Source organism: Thunnus maccoyii, chromosome 5 (genome assembly GCF_910596095.1).
Source record: "Thunnus maccoyii chromosome 5, fThuMac1.1, whole genome shotgun sequence".
NCBI classification, from domain to species: Eukaryota; Metazoa; Chordata; class Actinopteri; order Scombriformes; family Scombridae; genus Thunnus; species Thunnus maccoyii.
Window position 1 is genome coordinate 3749928 of NC_056537.1, and position 14134 is coordinate 3764061.

General features: G+C 38.4%; 1 protein-coding gene, 1 long non-coding RNA gene and 1 other non-coding gene across 3 annotated transcripts; 1 reads left to right on the top strand and 2 right to left on the bottom strand.

The window, feature by feature from the left end:
- LOC121897451 lies at positions 1-13606 on the bottom strand. Its single transcript, XR_006096227.1, has 3 exons — positions 13529-13606; positions 1492-1537; positions 1-143 (listed from the first exon to the last, which is right to left on the bottom strand). It is a non-coding gene; the product is annotated as an uncharacterized LOC121897451 (long non-coding RNA).
- Positions 6703-14134, top strand: sall1b (spalt-like transcription factor 1b). The gene is made up of 3 exons (XM_042411947.1): positions 6703-6775; positions 7599-10807; positions 13511-14134. The coding sequence occupies exons 1-3, from the start codon at positions 6706-6708 to the stop codon at positions 13844-13846; spliced, it is 3615 nt and encodes a 1204-aa protein (XP_042267881.1). The 5' UTR covers positions 6703-6705; the 3' UTR covers positions 13847-14134.
- On the bottom strand, positions 13269-13340 carry trnae-uuc. Its single transcript has one exon. It is a non-coding gene; the product is annotated as a tRNA-Glu (tRNA).

The window sequence follows — 14134 nt, forward strand, 5'->3', positions numbered from 1 at the left end:
CACAGAGAAGCACAGCAACAACAATAATAACAATAGCAACAATAATAATAATAGAAATATGACTAATTATAATAACAGCGATAGCAGTGGGAGTCAAGCAGGACCACAGCAGCAGGCGGTCCCCGACCACGATCCAGGGACACCTGCGAGACGAGAAAGCACAAGAACATCAAGCTAGTAACATGCATTAATGGGACATGAATGTGTACATATGGAGAGGAGGAGAGAGCAGCTCAGTGCATCATGGGAAGTCTCCCAGCAGTCTAGGCCTATATCAGCTGGTCTAAGGCGAGCCTGGTCGGCCCTTAGTAGAAGCTTTATCAAAAAGGAAAGTTTTAAGCCGACTCTGAGACGTAGAGAGGGTGTCTGCCCCTCGGACCCAAACTGGAAGATGGTTCCACAGGAGAGGAACCTGATAGCTGAAGGCTCTGCCTCCCATTCTGCTTTTAGAGACTCTAGGAACCACAAGTGAGCCTGCATTCTGGGAGTCAAACCAGTTGTATGAACAGTAAACATCATCGACGTCATCGTTAGTGTTTCATTCGCTGCCGTGTTGTTGCTTTCTGCTCTGAGGAGGAACTGAACTCATCTCAGTGTTTCTGTGTGTAAAACTCTTCATTCCATCCACATTTATTCTCTCATACATGAATGTATTTTTATTAATATTATTATTATTATTTTATACTAGAAGTTTCTGACTGAAGCGTCGGTGTGATGAAGTAGCAGCAGTTTTCTGATCGCTGGATCACAGCAGTGTTTTCATTCTGCACCAGCTTTTGATGCTGTGTTTTACGTTCGGTTTGTGTGTCTGTGTGTGTGTGTGTATGTGTGTGTGTGTGTGTGTGTGTGTGTATGTGTGTTTTTAAACTCTATTCTCTGAAAGTTATTTACTGATATTTTCATTAGACAACTCCATGTTTTCTATGATACTAATAACTAAAAAAAAATATGATTTAATTCTCTCTGTCTTATTTACCCGTTAGCTGACAGGAAACAAGAGAGTTTCATTTAAATCCATCATGAATATTTCTGCCTGATCTTTGTGATTCATCATTAAAAGTGATCAAATTTGTCAGTTAACAGGCTCAGTATTGATTATGGCTTCTGTGATGTTTAATTGTGATTCTTATTGTCACACCAGCAGATACTTTTGCTGTCACATTTTTCAAATCTCTTTATTTAAATGAAACTCTTTTATATCCATGTTAAATGTACAGTACATCCTTTTGTTCTCATGTATTTTAACCCAAACAAACTGGTATCACTGATCATCTTTTAACTAACTTTGTCATGATGAGAAAAGTGTAAATATTTGTAAAAAAAAAAAAAAAAAAGAGAGAAAAGAAAACTTATTTTATCGAGGGCGGTGTAACTTAAGTGCCTTTATTTTTTACTTCTGAAATCTGTTTGTTTACATCCAGTAAATTTGACTTTATGAGCTTTTCTTGATTGTAAAACAACTCTGATGTAATAAAATGAGTAAAAACTGACCTGGTTGAGTCTGTGTGTCACCACCAGATGGTGCTGCTGGTTACAACTGTGAAAGAATGAATATAAAGGGTTCAGGAAAATGAGACATGCAGATTTCTCCTTATGTTTATTTCACAAAGACAGTATGTCTGCAGTTTATTATTAATACATTTTATTAGAATAATATACTGAAATACACTACATTAGAGTTCATCATTTCTTCTCTCTTGTCATTAAACATACAGGTTTGCACAATGAAGTGCAGTTTTAGCTCCGTCCATGTTACACACAGAAAATTAATAAATATTAAAATGTTAAATTAGAATAAAACAAACAATAAAACACTTTCATATGCTGTTTATGAGATCAGAGTTAATCAACTGAACTGAATTTTTGTGTTTTTACAAGATTATACATATTTTTGCTTTAAATGAGAAATAAACATGCAGAAAAGTAAAATTTTTGCATACTAACAAATATATATATTTTTAAAAAACACAGAATATACAAAGAATGAGAAATAACCTGTAATATCTTTAATTAATTAATTAAAAAATTATGAATTAAATAAAAAGTTAATAAAATTACCAACCTGACAATTTGATTAATCATCTATAGTAATGGATCATAAATCAATACATATATATATTAATAAATATGGACATTTCAATATGGAAGATTTAAAATGCCTACATGAAAACAAATCAAGAAATAAAGTGAAATACAATACACACTGTTACTGGAATTTCTTTTCCATGTGTGCATTTACTGTGTCATAATGAAAATGAATGAAACATGTTAAAAGGACAATAATTCAGCTCTGTTTTCTTTTATTAGTTCAGTTATTAAAAACAAAAGGCTAAATAATTGTCATTTAACAGACTTCACTTTATTTTCTTATGAAACACAACAACATTTCGGAAATGTGAAATGCCACTGTGTTTTCTGAAATGTTGTGTTTTGCACCTCAGGGCCACCATACAATATTGCTTAAATTCATGACACTGAAAATGAAAGCTATCCAATAACTCATCAAAACATCCTCAAAACATTTTATGAATCTAATTATTCATTAATTTATCCATCATTTACTGACAGCATAATTATATTTAACTAATTATTAACTGGTACACAGGTACAAAACAAGACAGTCTAGTTTTTGTAGTTTATGATACAAGAATGTTTAATTCAATAGCTTTCCCTTTTATTCCCAAAAGGTACAAAAATGTCTGTTTTTGTGATCAGTCATTTATTTAATGAAATGAGAAGTATTGGGCTCTTTTTTGTGTTTATGTTGTCATTCTTCCTATATGCTTAATTTAATTATAAGGTTTATTTTATAATGAACTGTAAGTGAAACAGCTGCAAGATGGATTTTGCTCTCAGCAGAGGCGTCGGTCTGAGGCGTTTCTCAGCTGTTTGGATGAAATCAGCAGCAGTGACTCACATTTTCTGTTAAGCATATAATTGTCCTGCATTACTCATCTGTCTCTGTTAACTTGGACACAATAGACTCGACAGTGTCGACACCTCACCGCTCTTCTCTGTGAGAATCATTATCATTATAAAAACAGAGACTGCTCTCGTTCTGCTGGTTGATCTTTGAGTTTATGTTTATTCTAAACTGCGGACGTTGTTACTCTGAATCATGCAGCTCAGTGCTGTGACTAAAAATGTCAAAGTTTATAGAGAAGCGGCTGAAAGCTGCAGAGCTGCATCAGTTTAATCTCTAAACATCCGGCAAATTAATTTACCCTCATCTCAAATCGACTGACTCTCACAGTCGCTCCTATGATGTCACACTAAACACAACTTCACATCATATAATTTATCATTTATCAGTAAATTACTGTTATTGTACAGTGCATATTTAGTAAATATTAGAGTTAAGTTATGGTCCTATCTTTAGTCCTGTTATGGACGGAACAGGATGCAGGTTTGTTACTTAGTTTTGTAAAAAAGCTTTGTTTATATGAAAAAAAAGACAAAGCAAAAGTGATTAATAATTAAATTGAGATGTCAACAAAACTCAATACTCAAAGTAACTGAGTAACTTTAAGTCCAACAAAATTTTGTCTCCTACAGCAACATAGCTGCTCTGTTAATTAGTTGTCCTGTTTTCTCCTTTGAGAAAAAAAATCACAAACCAAAAGGGAAAAATTTATATTTTCAATTCTTTGGTTTCATGATGGCACCCCCTAGTTTTACATTATTTCCATTAAAGAGTCCTTATTTCAATACAGCAAATACAGCAAATCAAATCTTGCATGAAGTGATACATGTCGTTCTGTCATCGGCAGAGCAGACGGTCACACTGAGCCTGATTGCATCCTGCTACACAACACAAGAGCCACAGACTGTGAACAACAACCCACATTAGCTTTCCTGCTAAAGTCTCCTTCTTAGCTAACTAACAAACATGAACACGTGTCTTGTCCTGCAGCTTAGCTTGTCAAATGAGCCGCCAAACAAACATTTATCGGGGAAAAATGCACCACTGATGTCAGTTAGCAGGCAAGATAGCCAATAAACTACTCAGCTGGAGTACATTAAACAGCATGTAAACATACCTACAGATGTCACTTCGGACCTGTTAGATGCTGGTTTGGTCATAGCAGTCGCCGATTACTGCCAATAGGGGTGCCAGATAAATTATGTCACTAAATGTCCAAAAATGATAGTAAACTTATTGCAAAATCAAATTGTGTTGGTTGTTTGAGTATGAAAAGGTCAAATTGAAGTGAAAGTGACGGTGAGTGAAAAGAGTTTATCTGTCGACACTTTTGTAATGAAATGTAACAAGGAAGTGGACACACTTCTATGTCTATATGTTCTGTTGGATTGTGCCTTGATACTTATTGCCTTTTTTGCAAAGAGGTGCTAAAGAATGACCTCTACAGTCCCAGAATCCCTACAATTGTCTGTTCAGGGATAAATCTGTCACGCCACCTGTGACTTTCTTTATTCTTTGTTGTCATTGAAACAGGTGAAGAAACTTTCTTCCTCCAGATCATTCACTCATTCTGACTGAAACCTCAGATGTTATATCACACTTCAGAAGACAGGAAGCAGAGTTTAGTTGACTGAACAGACGACCCTCAGTGTTGACATGACTCAGTGTTGTGGTTTCGGCCACTGTAGAGTGTTGCTAAGGCCCCCGAGGGGTCTGAGCTGCTAAGAAGTCTCATATCTAATGACAGTGTGTCCTTTTCTGAAGAGTGCGTGAGAACACCTGGATGACTTCACACACACACCTGAGACAGTTCCCGTCATACAGAGATGTATTTGTGTATTTGAAGAATGAATCAGAGACCATCTGTCAGACTGTTATCGTGCTGTTGATTCACATGACTTTGCATAAGAGGAGGTGAGTGAAGCCCTCACCTGTAAAGTAAAAACTCTCAGGTTAAATATTAAGATATAAACTTTAACCAATTCCTTCGTGGTGTTCAATAAAAATACTGAACTGGGAATGTTGACATTAAAGATGCTTTGGAGGATAAATAATCTTCACTTCTGTAGTATGACAGTAAATAAAGAGTGGAAGATTTTTTTGGTGGAATATAAGCATGTTAGATAATCTGGTCTAAAAGAAATTTGGTAGCACTTTATCTCACAACTCGGTAATAACAAGGTAATAGTGAGGTAATATTCTTACAATACATAATAAAGTAATATCATGGTAATTACCAGAGTAATAACCAGGTAATAGCCTGGTATTAACAATGGGTATATCTAGGTAATGTTAGAGAGAAATATATATAACAGGGTAATGATGGGCCAAAAACAAAAACATGTATAAAGATAACAATGTAATATGGTGACATAAATGGGGTAATAACCTGATAATAATGAGGTATTATAGGTTCATGTTTTCAAAATATCATGGATACTATCAGTGTAATACCCTCAAAATGACATGGAAATTCTGGGAAGTCAAAATTACCAGATAATAATGCTGAAGTTCCTCTTCCCTTATGTTCCAAACATTCCCTTTTGTTTGAAGGTAATACTGTAAAATTCTACTTGTTATGCTGTCATTTGGGGACACATTTCTATTTTAAGTGCTGCATTAGCTTGTTGTGCTACTTATCACAACCTCTTTCACAATCACTTTGTGCTCAGTGATTAAAGAAGTATTCAGATCCTTTACTTAAGTAAAAGTACCAATACAGCAAAGTAAAAATACTCCATTATAAGTAAAAGTACATAATTACACATAAATCACTATTTGGTGGAGCTGTTAACAACTCATAGACATGTGAAATGTGACCCCGACTACACACTGCTTTTTGTAAGACGTCAAAAGCCAAAAAGGTTGGAAACCACTGGTTTCATCTTTAACAATGTGTTGTATTTTAAAAGCTTGTTATATTATCCATTGTGTCAAATCTTCATCTGAAAAGTAACTAAAGTTGTCAAATAAATGTAGTGGAGTAGAAAGTACAATATTTCCCTCTGAAATGTAGTGGAGTGGAAGTATAAAGTAGCATCAAATGGAAATACTCAAGTAAAGTACAAGTCCCTCAAAATTGTACTTAAATACAGTACTTAATAAGTAAATGTACTTAGTTACTTTCCACCACTGTTTGTGCCACATTGTACATTTTTGTCAAAGAACTTGATATATGGATATGTGGTGATATGGAACTACTCTCCAGAGACTGAAAATGTGATCGCTGTTATTAGTCTTTGGAGCCATTTCTAAACAAACTAGCATGACCAAACTCTTTGTGATGAAAGAACGTGTCACCCAGTGCAGCGGTGTGACTCACTGATGTGTTTTTGATCATTTTTGGATAACAACGAAGGTCTACGGCACAGAGGAATAAGATATATCAGACTTTGGATACAAACATAATACTTGTATAGATCAGTTCATTGTTGGTTTGGCTCCAAACATGAGATTAGTTGACAATAAGAAAAGCCTTTAAGTTGAAACAAAAGGGGAAAGTGGATGTTAATGTTTCTAATATTTCCTCAGTGAGAAACAGAACACAAGTTTTAACACAGAGATAAATAAATGTGTGTGTGTGTGTATGTGTGTGTGTGTGTAGAGGGCATGGTCAGCAGGTAAATACACATTTGTCTATTTATGACAAATAGCGTATTATCTGTTGAATCTCTCTCTCTCCCCCCCTCCCCTCTCTGTGAATCCCCCACCCCTTCTCTCTCTCTCTCTCTCTCTCTCTGTCTCTCCGTCTCTTTTCATTCAGTTGAGTCAGAGTTGGGAACATGTCACGGAGGAAACAACTCAAACCACAGCACGTCCAGTCCGGTGGTTTATCTCTCACTGAACACATCGGTAAGTCACTTTTATATATATAATATTATTTTCCATCTTTGAGGAAAAGTGCTGTGAAGTTTACAGTCATGTGACTCTAAGAGAAATTATGTTTTTATTAACAGAAGTTGAAAAACACTACAGGCGATGTGACATAAAACTCTTAAACTTTCTAATGTTTATTTATTCATGAATAGTAGGTCTGTCTTGGGATAATCAGTTCAATAATATCCTTATTATATTGGACCGGTAGTGTGATATCAATAGTTTAGTATACAGTAGTACTACAGTATCCTACTATGTGATAAAAATCTAATGCTTCTATAGAATTTCTGTTAGATTTTTTTGTATCCTCGATTTATTAAATATTTCATATTTCAGCTCATTTTCTAATGAGGGTTACATTTGTTGAATTAAAGTTTGAATTAACCCTGCAACATATTTAAATTATTGTATGTACTGTATGTAGGCTACTTTTATAATTTTTAATATGTTCATTAATTCTTAATTAAAATATTTTGGCCACTTGCAGAGTTCAGTCAAGTGGAAAATTGGTTGTGATGTTTTATGGCTAATCTTAAATTGAAACATTGTATTTGCTACTTATCAAGTAATTTACTTTAAACTTTAATAAGACAGAAATTTGAGATTCTTTTTGAAAAATGATTTGTATTCATGAGTAGCTTGCACTCTTTCAATTGTAATTTAATTTGAAGGAATTCATAGAATTTAACAGTTTGTTTTTGATGATACAGTGACATTTATGAAAGTTTTTAAAATACTCTAGAAACATGCAGTGGCATCATGACAATAATGATTTTCCTCTATTTTGAATCTCTTTCAGATGATGCCTCTCTCAGCTCGGCTCATCCTGCAGTGGATCCTGCTGCTTGTGTCTGTAGCCGATGTTGCGCTGAGTTTAGCTCGCTATCAGACCTGGAACAGCATCAAAAGGATTGCTTTCCAAATCCTCCTGTTCTCATTGTGAATGAGAACGAGGATCTGCTGTACGGCAGCAACGTTCCCCCTGCAGCCTCATTACCAGCCAGCACAGCAGTGGAGCTGGGTGAAACAGTCCATAACTCTGAGGTTGAACACTGCAACACGCCAACACAGGACAGATCCAATCAAAGTGCAGAAGACATGGATTGTTTTAGGAGCAAAAGTAGCCACAGCAGTGTTCAGGGCACCAGCAGTAACCAGGGAAGTACCTCACTTTTCCCAGCAGTATCTTTACCTCAACATGGCTGCTCAGTTGACCAGGGAGGATACTCGTGGATGAAGAGCAACGTCATCATTGAAAACCTTGAGAACACTAAAGTGGCTGTGGCTCAGTTTTCACAGTCGACTCACTCAGATAGTTTCCACAGTAAGACTGCCATCTCGTCTCTGCTGCAGCAGCTACTCGCCCTGCAAATACAGCAAATCCATCAGTTGCAGCTAATTGATCAGATTCGTCACCAGGTTCTGCTGTTTGCTTCTCACAGAGCCGAGATACCGGAGACTCTGGTAATCTGCACCAAAGAGCTGTCATCCTCAAAATCCACCAATCAGCTCAAGGCTCTCAGTGCACATCTGTCTCAACAGCTAGCTGCAGCTGCAGGGATAGCCAAATGTTTGTCCACTCAGTCTGTTAACATGAGTGACTTCAAGCAGTTTGCAGCCAACGAGCAACTGAAGCAAAGTCAACATGATAGCAGAGATGCATCAAAAAGCTCTTCACAACCTGTCAGTGAGCTCACAACTTCAGCTGTTCACAAGCATGTTCCCAAAAAAGAGCATGTGCACTGTGGTTCTTCTGACTCCAAACTGAACTTCTTATCCCAAACCGAGATGTCCTCTTTGATGTTTAGCAATAATCAGTTCATCAGCAAAAATTCAGAGAGCACATACTTACCTCACCCTTCATCTAGCAGTGAACAAACAGCATCAAATTCAATACCAAACATCAGTGCAATTGTGGAGGATCTGGATGCCCTGGCAGCCTTGGCTCATCAGAGGAGATTCAAGAATCTGAAGCTTTCTGAACCCAAACTGTGTTCAAAAGACTCTCTCTTTAAACACACATGCAGGTTTTGTTCCAAAGTACTTGGGAGTGACAGTGCCTTGCAAATTCATTTGCGATCACACACTGGAGAAAGGCCATATAAATGCAACATCTGTGGAAACAGGTTCTCCACTCGCGGGAATTTGAAGGTTCATTTCCAGAAGCACAAAGAGAGATATCCACACATCCAAATGAACCCTTGTCCAGTTCCACAGCACCCAAATAGTATCAGAACCAATGCTGGGATTAGTCATAGTATGTCCATGTCACCAGAGAAAGAAAGCTGGCTGGATAAGTTGCCATCCCTGGCTGCAACTACCTCTGGTTCCCTGAAACAGTCAGAGTCAACCAACCTGTCATCTCTCAAGGCTCTTAAGCAAGAAGAGCAGCCTATCTCAGTACCAATTCCCCGTGCTCAAGGTGAGCTTTACTTTGATTCATCAGGAAGCTTTGACTCCACCTCAACAGCAAACCCTACAATAACTTCTGAATCATTTGAGAGCAGCCAACAAAGAACAATGAATCTTAAAAGTGAAGATGTAAACCCATCTTTTAACTTTATCTCAAAAGTGATGACCACAAAGTCAGTGGAATCAGCCAATGTTATACCCAAACTATTCACCCACCCAGATTCTACCTCATTTTCAGGATTTCATTCATTCAAACGCTCTGAGAACCCTGAACCCCAGCTGCTATCAGAGAACTCTAACAAAAGTGTGTCGGACCCAAATGAGTGTGTCATCTGCCATCGCATACTCAGTTGTCAGAGTGCCCTGAGGATGCATTATCGGACACATACAGGGGAGCGTCCGTACCAGTGTCAAGTGTGTTGTCGAGCCTTCACCACCAAAGGAAACCTGAAGACACACCAAGCTGTTCACCGTGCAACAATCCCATTGAGAGTCCAGCACTCGTGTCCCATCTGCCAAAAGAAGTTCACCAATGCTGTGGTCCTACAGCAACATGTACACATGCATATGGAAGGTCACATACCCAGTGCAGACCTTACAGATCGGAAATACACAGCAGATTGTAATGAAGGATTCAGAGACAGAACAAAACTGAATCACATAAACAACATTTCGGATGACAATAATGAGGGTTTTTGTGACAACAGATTGTCTAGATTCAAATCTTTGTCTATCCATTTGGTCCCATCATCATTTGATAAAAGCCCTTTTGATGCTCTCAAGAAGACGAGTTACCAGCTCCAATGGATCAAGACAGAGAAACCAGACGAAAGTTGTCAAACAAACAACAAACAGGCTGCTGAAAGCGGTCAATGCAATGGCACATTCTCAATGTCTGACAGTTCCTCTTCCACTCAGTCTATGTCCCCAAGCAGTCAAGCTTCAGTGTATTTAAAACCTGACAAACCGTTCCAGACGTGGCTCAACTCAACCACTTTAACGCTTTGCGCATCTGCCACAGCGCCAACTGACCTAAAATTATTTAGCCACGCAGACGATTCTCCAAGCTTGATTCACAACCTGCATGAGAAGGGGATCTTTAAGAACACTTACTGTGACATATGTGGAAAGACTTTTGCCTGTCAAAGTGCCTTGGATATCCACTATAGAAGCCATACCAAGGAGAGACCTTTTATCTGCACAACATGCAACAGGGGCTTTTCCACAAAGGGGAATCTCAAACAACACATGCTGACACATCAAATGAGGGACTTCCCACCACGTCTCTTTGAACCCTCCAATCCTAACCTAACACCAAACCATAATGGCTCCATGTTATCCACTGGCTCACCAACTGTGAAGACAGAGGTGACAGCGTTCCTGAGCCCCTCTGTTATTAATAGTAGGGATCGCTGTGATGACGTATGTGCTGTTGCACCACCTCGACGGACACCCAAACAGCACCACTGCAACACTTGTGGGAAGAGCTTCTCCTCCTCCAGTGCTCTGCAGATCCATGAGAGGACTCACACCGGGGAGAGGCCATTCGCCTGCACCGTCTGTGGACGAGCTTTTACTACCAAAGGAAACCTAAAGGTTTGTTTCACCTATACAGTTTGGCTTTCATGAACATCACAAAGCATTCTCCTGCATTAGAGGTATTATCAGTAAAGTATGGCTCTTTGGTAACATGCAGGAAACATCGGCAACACATGCCACTCCGATTTATTTTATTTTTTCAAGTTACACATTGGGATTTTATTTACAAATTTTAAGCTAACCCATTAGTTGTAATACTCCAGATGTAGTAATAGTTTTTGTCACTAATTTATTATAATAAATATCAGACTTATTTGTTGGGTTAGGGTTAGACTGCCTGGATGTCATTACAGTGTGTACATCTAGATGACTTAACTCATTTTATTCAGGAAAATATCTCTTCCACTGAGCACAAACAAAGCCTGCCTCACATTTAGTGCTTATTGTGTTTAATGTCGGTATGAAATGACTAATGGCTTGTAAGACAAGGCACAAAAAGAGCTAATGTTAGCTAAATCATTGGTTGCTTACCTGTCCTGCCCTGAAATATAATGACATCTCAGGATTGAAGTTTTTCAGATTCTGAGGCTTCTTCCACCTTTCAAATGTTGCACCAATGTTCATTTGAGTTTTGTAAAAACAAACCGTGTGCATTTCAAATTGGGTAGTTCATGATCCCTGAGAAATTAGAGTATTCCTTGCACGTACACAGGGCCAGATCTGCTTTGCCTGGTATGAAAACTGAAAATCTGAGCAGCCACTGAAGAAAAACTGAACAACAAAATTTGTTGACCCTTCTGATGATAAATCATAGTCAGCTTGTGAAAAGACCAGGTAATAACTTACTGATTGCACCTTTGAATGAAATATGGTGTTCCTTGTCTTTAAATATGGACCATGTGACTGCCAGGGTTAGGGTTAAACTTTGGAGAAGAGTTACTGTATGCTTTAAAAATGAGGAATTGCAATTCTGGTAGGTCCCACACGGTCTAGCAGTTAGGATTCCTGGTTTGGTTTTCCTGGTTTTCAATTAACTAATTTATCAAAATTAAACCAATTTAGGAGTTTAACAGTTCTGCTTGACAAATATTTCTGTCCTAGGATGTGCCTGGCCACCTGTTAGAGTATAAATCCCTGTAATATAAAGGACCACATGGTCTAGTGGTTAGGATTCTGGGTTTTTCCCCAGGCTGCCATGGTTCAACTCCCAGTATGGCAAAGAAGATATATATATAGAAAAGATACTGATGACTGACATTAGAGTGTTAATAAATATAATGTAAGAACCTTTAAGTCCCATATGGTCTAGCGGTCAGGATTCTTGGTTTTCACCAAGGCAGCTAAACCCAGTTCAACTCCTGCTATGGGAATGGATGGATATGAACATTGCATTGTACAGGGATCAGTCAAAGTCACTGTGTTAGTATGTACTATTAACCGTTATCAAGATGTCTTGTGCGGTAGAGCGCAATCTCTACCAGCATCAGATTTTTGTCGGAGAAAAAACAAGCAGCCCAAACTAACCAGTCACACTCCTCTTTGTAAGCACCGTAGCTGTGAACTGTAGTTACATTTTTGAGGAGGTGAATGTCAGCCACGGCGGAATTATTAACTCATCTTAAAGGCCTGGGCACACAAAAATTTAAAGGTCTAGTGTGTATGATTTAGTGGCATGGTACGATGAGGTTGCAGATTGCAACCAACTGAATACCCCTTCCAAGCATGTAGGAGAACCTATGGTGGCCGTGAAACTTGCAAAAAACATGAAAGTCCCTCTCTTGAGCCAGTGTTTGGTTTGTCCATTCTGGGCTGCTGTAGAAACATGGCGGTGCAACAAGGCGGCCGCCATGGAAGGGGACCCGTTCCCTATGAAGATATAAAGGGCTCAGTCTATGGTAACGAAAACATAATGATTATTACTTTCACAGGATTATACACTGATTAAAACATACTTATGAAAACATACCTATGTTGCCTTTCAAGCTCTGGAAACATGCCCTGCTACCTCGGACAGAAGCGATTTGTGCTAACATGAAGTAACCTGAAACTTGTAGAAATATTGCAACAATAGTCTGACTCAGCGCAACTCCTGGTGCCGGGGAGAGCAGCAGGTGAGCCAACTGTCAATCACAGCTGTCAATCACCGCCCCCACGGCAGACATCAAAGCTACTATAAGTCTTTAAATCTTATAGACAGATCAATAATTCAGCACACTTATTAGAGGGCCTGAATCTAGCGATGGAGACCAGAATGACCCCTTGAGAAAACAATATTGACTTAGTATTTCTAGCAAGAAATTGACATTTTTTGAATGGGAGTCAATTGGAGCCACCATCTAGTGGCCATTTAAGGTACTTCAGCCTCAAACCATGTCAGTCGCTGCTTTGTCTGGACACACCAGTTTCCTGTAAACGAACAAATGTATATGGTATGTTAAGAACTATTTATGGTGTGACCATTTTCTGGAGGACTTTTTAAGTTATGATCACAGTAAAGTGACCAACAGTGACACACCACTTCCCATACCGGGAGTCGAACCCGGGCCACCTGGGTGAAAACCAGGAATCCTAACCGCTAGACCATATGGGAGTTGCAAATTGTTGTGTTATAACTTCACCAGCAAGAGAAAATGGCTTAATCACAATAATAATAATTGAAATGAATTGATTTCTACAGGACTGTTTTAAAGGCAGGTGGGATCAAGGCATTTAGAGATATCAGCATGTACAAAATGGTAACCACTGACTGCCCTTTTACAGGTTCATATGGGAACTCACATGTGGAACAGCGCCCCGAGCAGGAGAGGCCGCAGACTGTCTGTAGACAGGTCATCAGTGGGATTTGGGACTCGTCCTGTTAAACTTCCCGAGCCGCCACAGAAGACTTCAGAGACTGTTTACCACTGGAACCAAAGTCCACAGCTTTTCTCCACAAGTCTGAAGACAAATGATGTTTGTATGATTCAGGGTGGAGGCTCGTCCTTCTCAGTACATAATGGACTGAAGGAAAAGACACCTGTAGAAAGCTCAGGTGTTTGTCACCTTACAGACCAGAGAGACCCTCTTGTTGTTAATGTGGTGAATGATAATAATTAAGAGGGTGGTCACTGCTGATTCACTGATTTGATGCAAGATAGGAACAACAGGATGGCTTAATTATTTAAGAACATAAATAGTGTGTAGCTCTGATGTTAAGATGTAGTTAAATGTTAATATATTCAATGCAAAGCACACATTTTGTTTGTAACTTACCAGTTTTATACAGTTTTGCTGTGTGAATGTACAGCTGACATACAGGAAATGTGTAACATCCAAATAAAAAGTGTAATGTTATCATGTGCAACAGATTTTAAAACATGTAGGTTATCTTTGTCTCAAATTATT

What these genes read in the sequence shown, in the direction of transcription:
- sall1b (XM_042411947.1), top strand. Translation starts at nt 6,706, where the DNA reads ATGTCACGGAGGAAACAACTCAAACCACAGCACGTCCAGTCCGGTGGT. An exon ending in ATCTCTCACTGAACACATCG is followed by an intron (nt 6,776 to 7,598) that starts GTAAGTCACTTT and finishes AATCTCTTTCAG; the next exon opens with ATGATGCCTCTCTCAGCTCG. An exon ending in CTACCAAAGGAAACCTAAAG is followed by an intron (nt 10,808 to 13,510) that starts GTTTGTTTCACC and finishes GCCCTTTTACAG; the next exon opens with GTTCATATGGGAACTCACAT.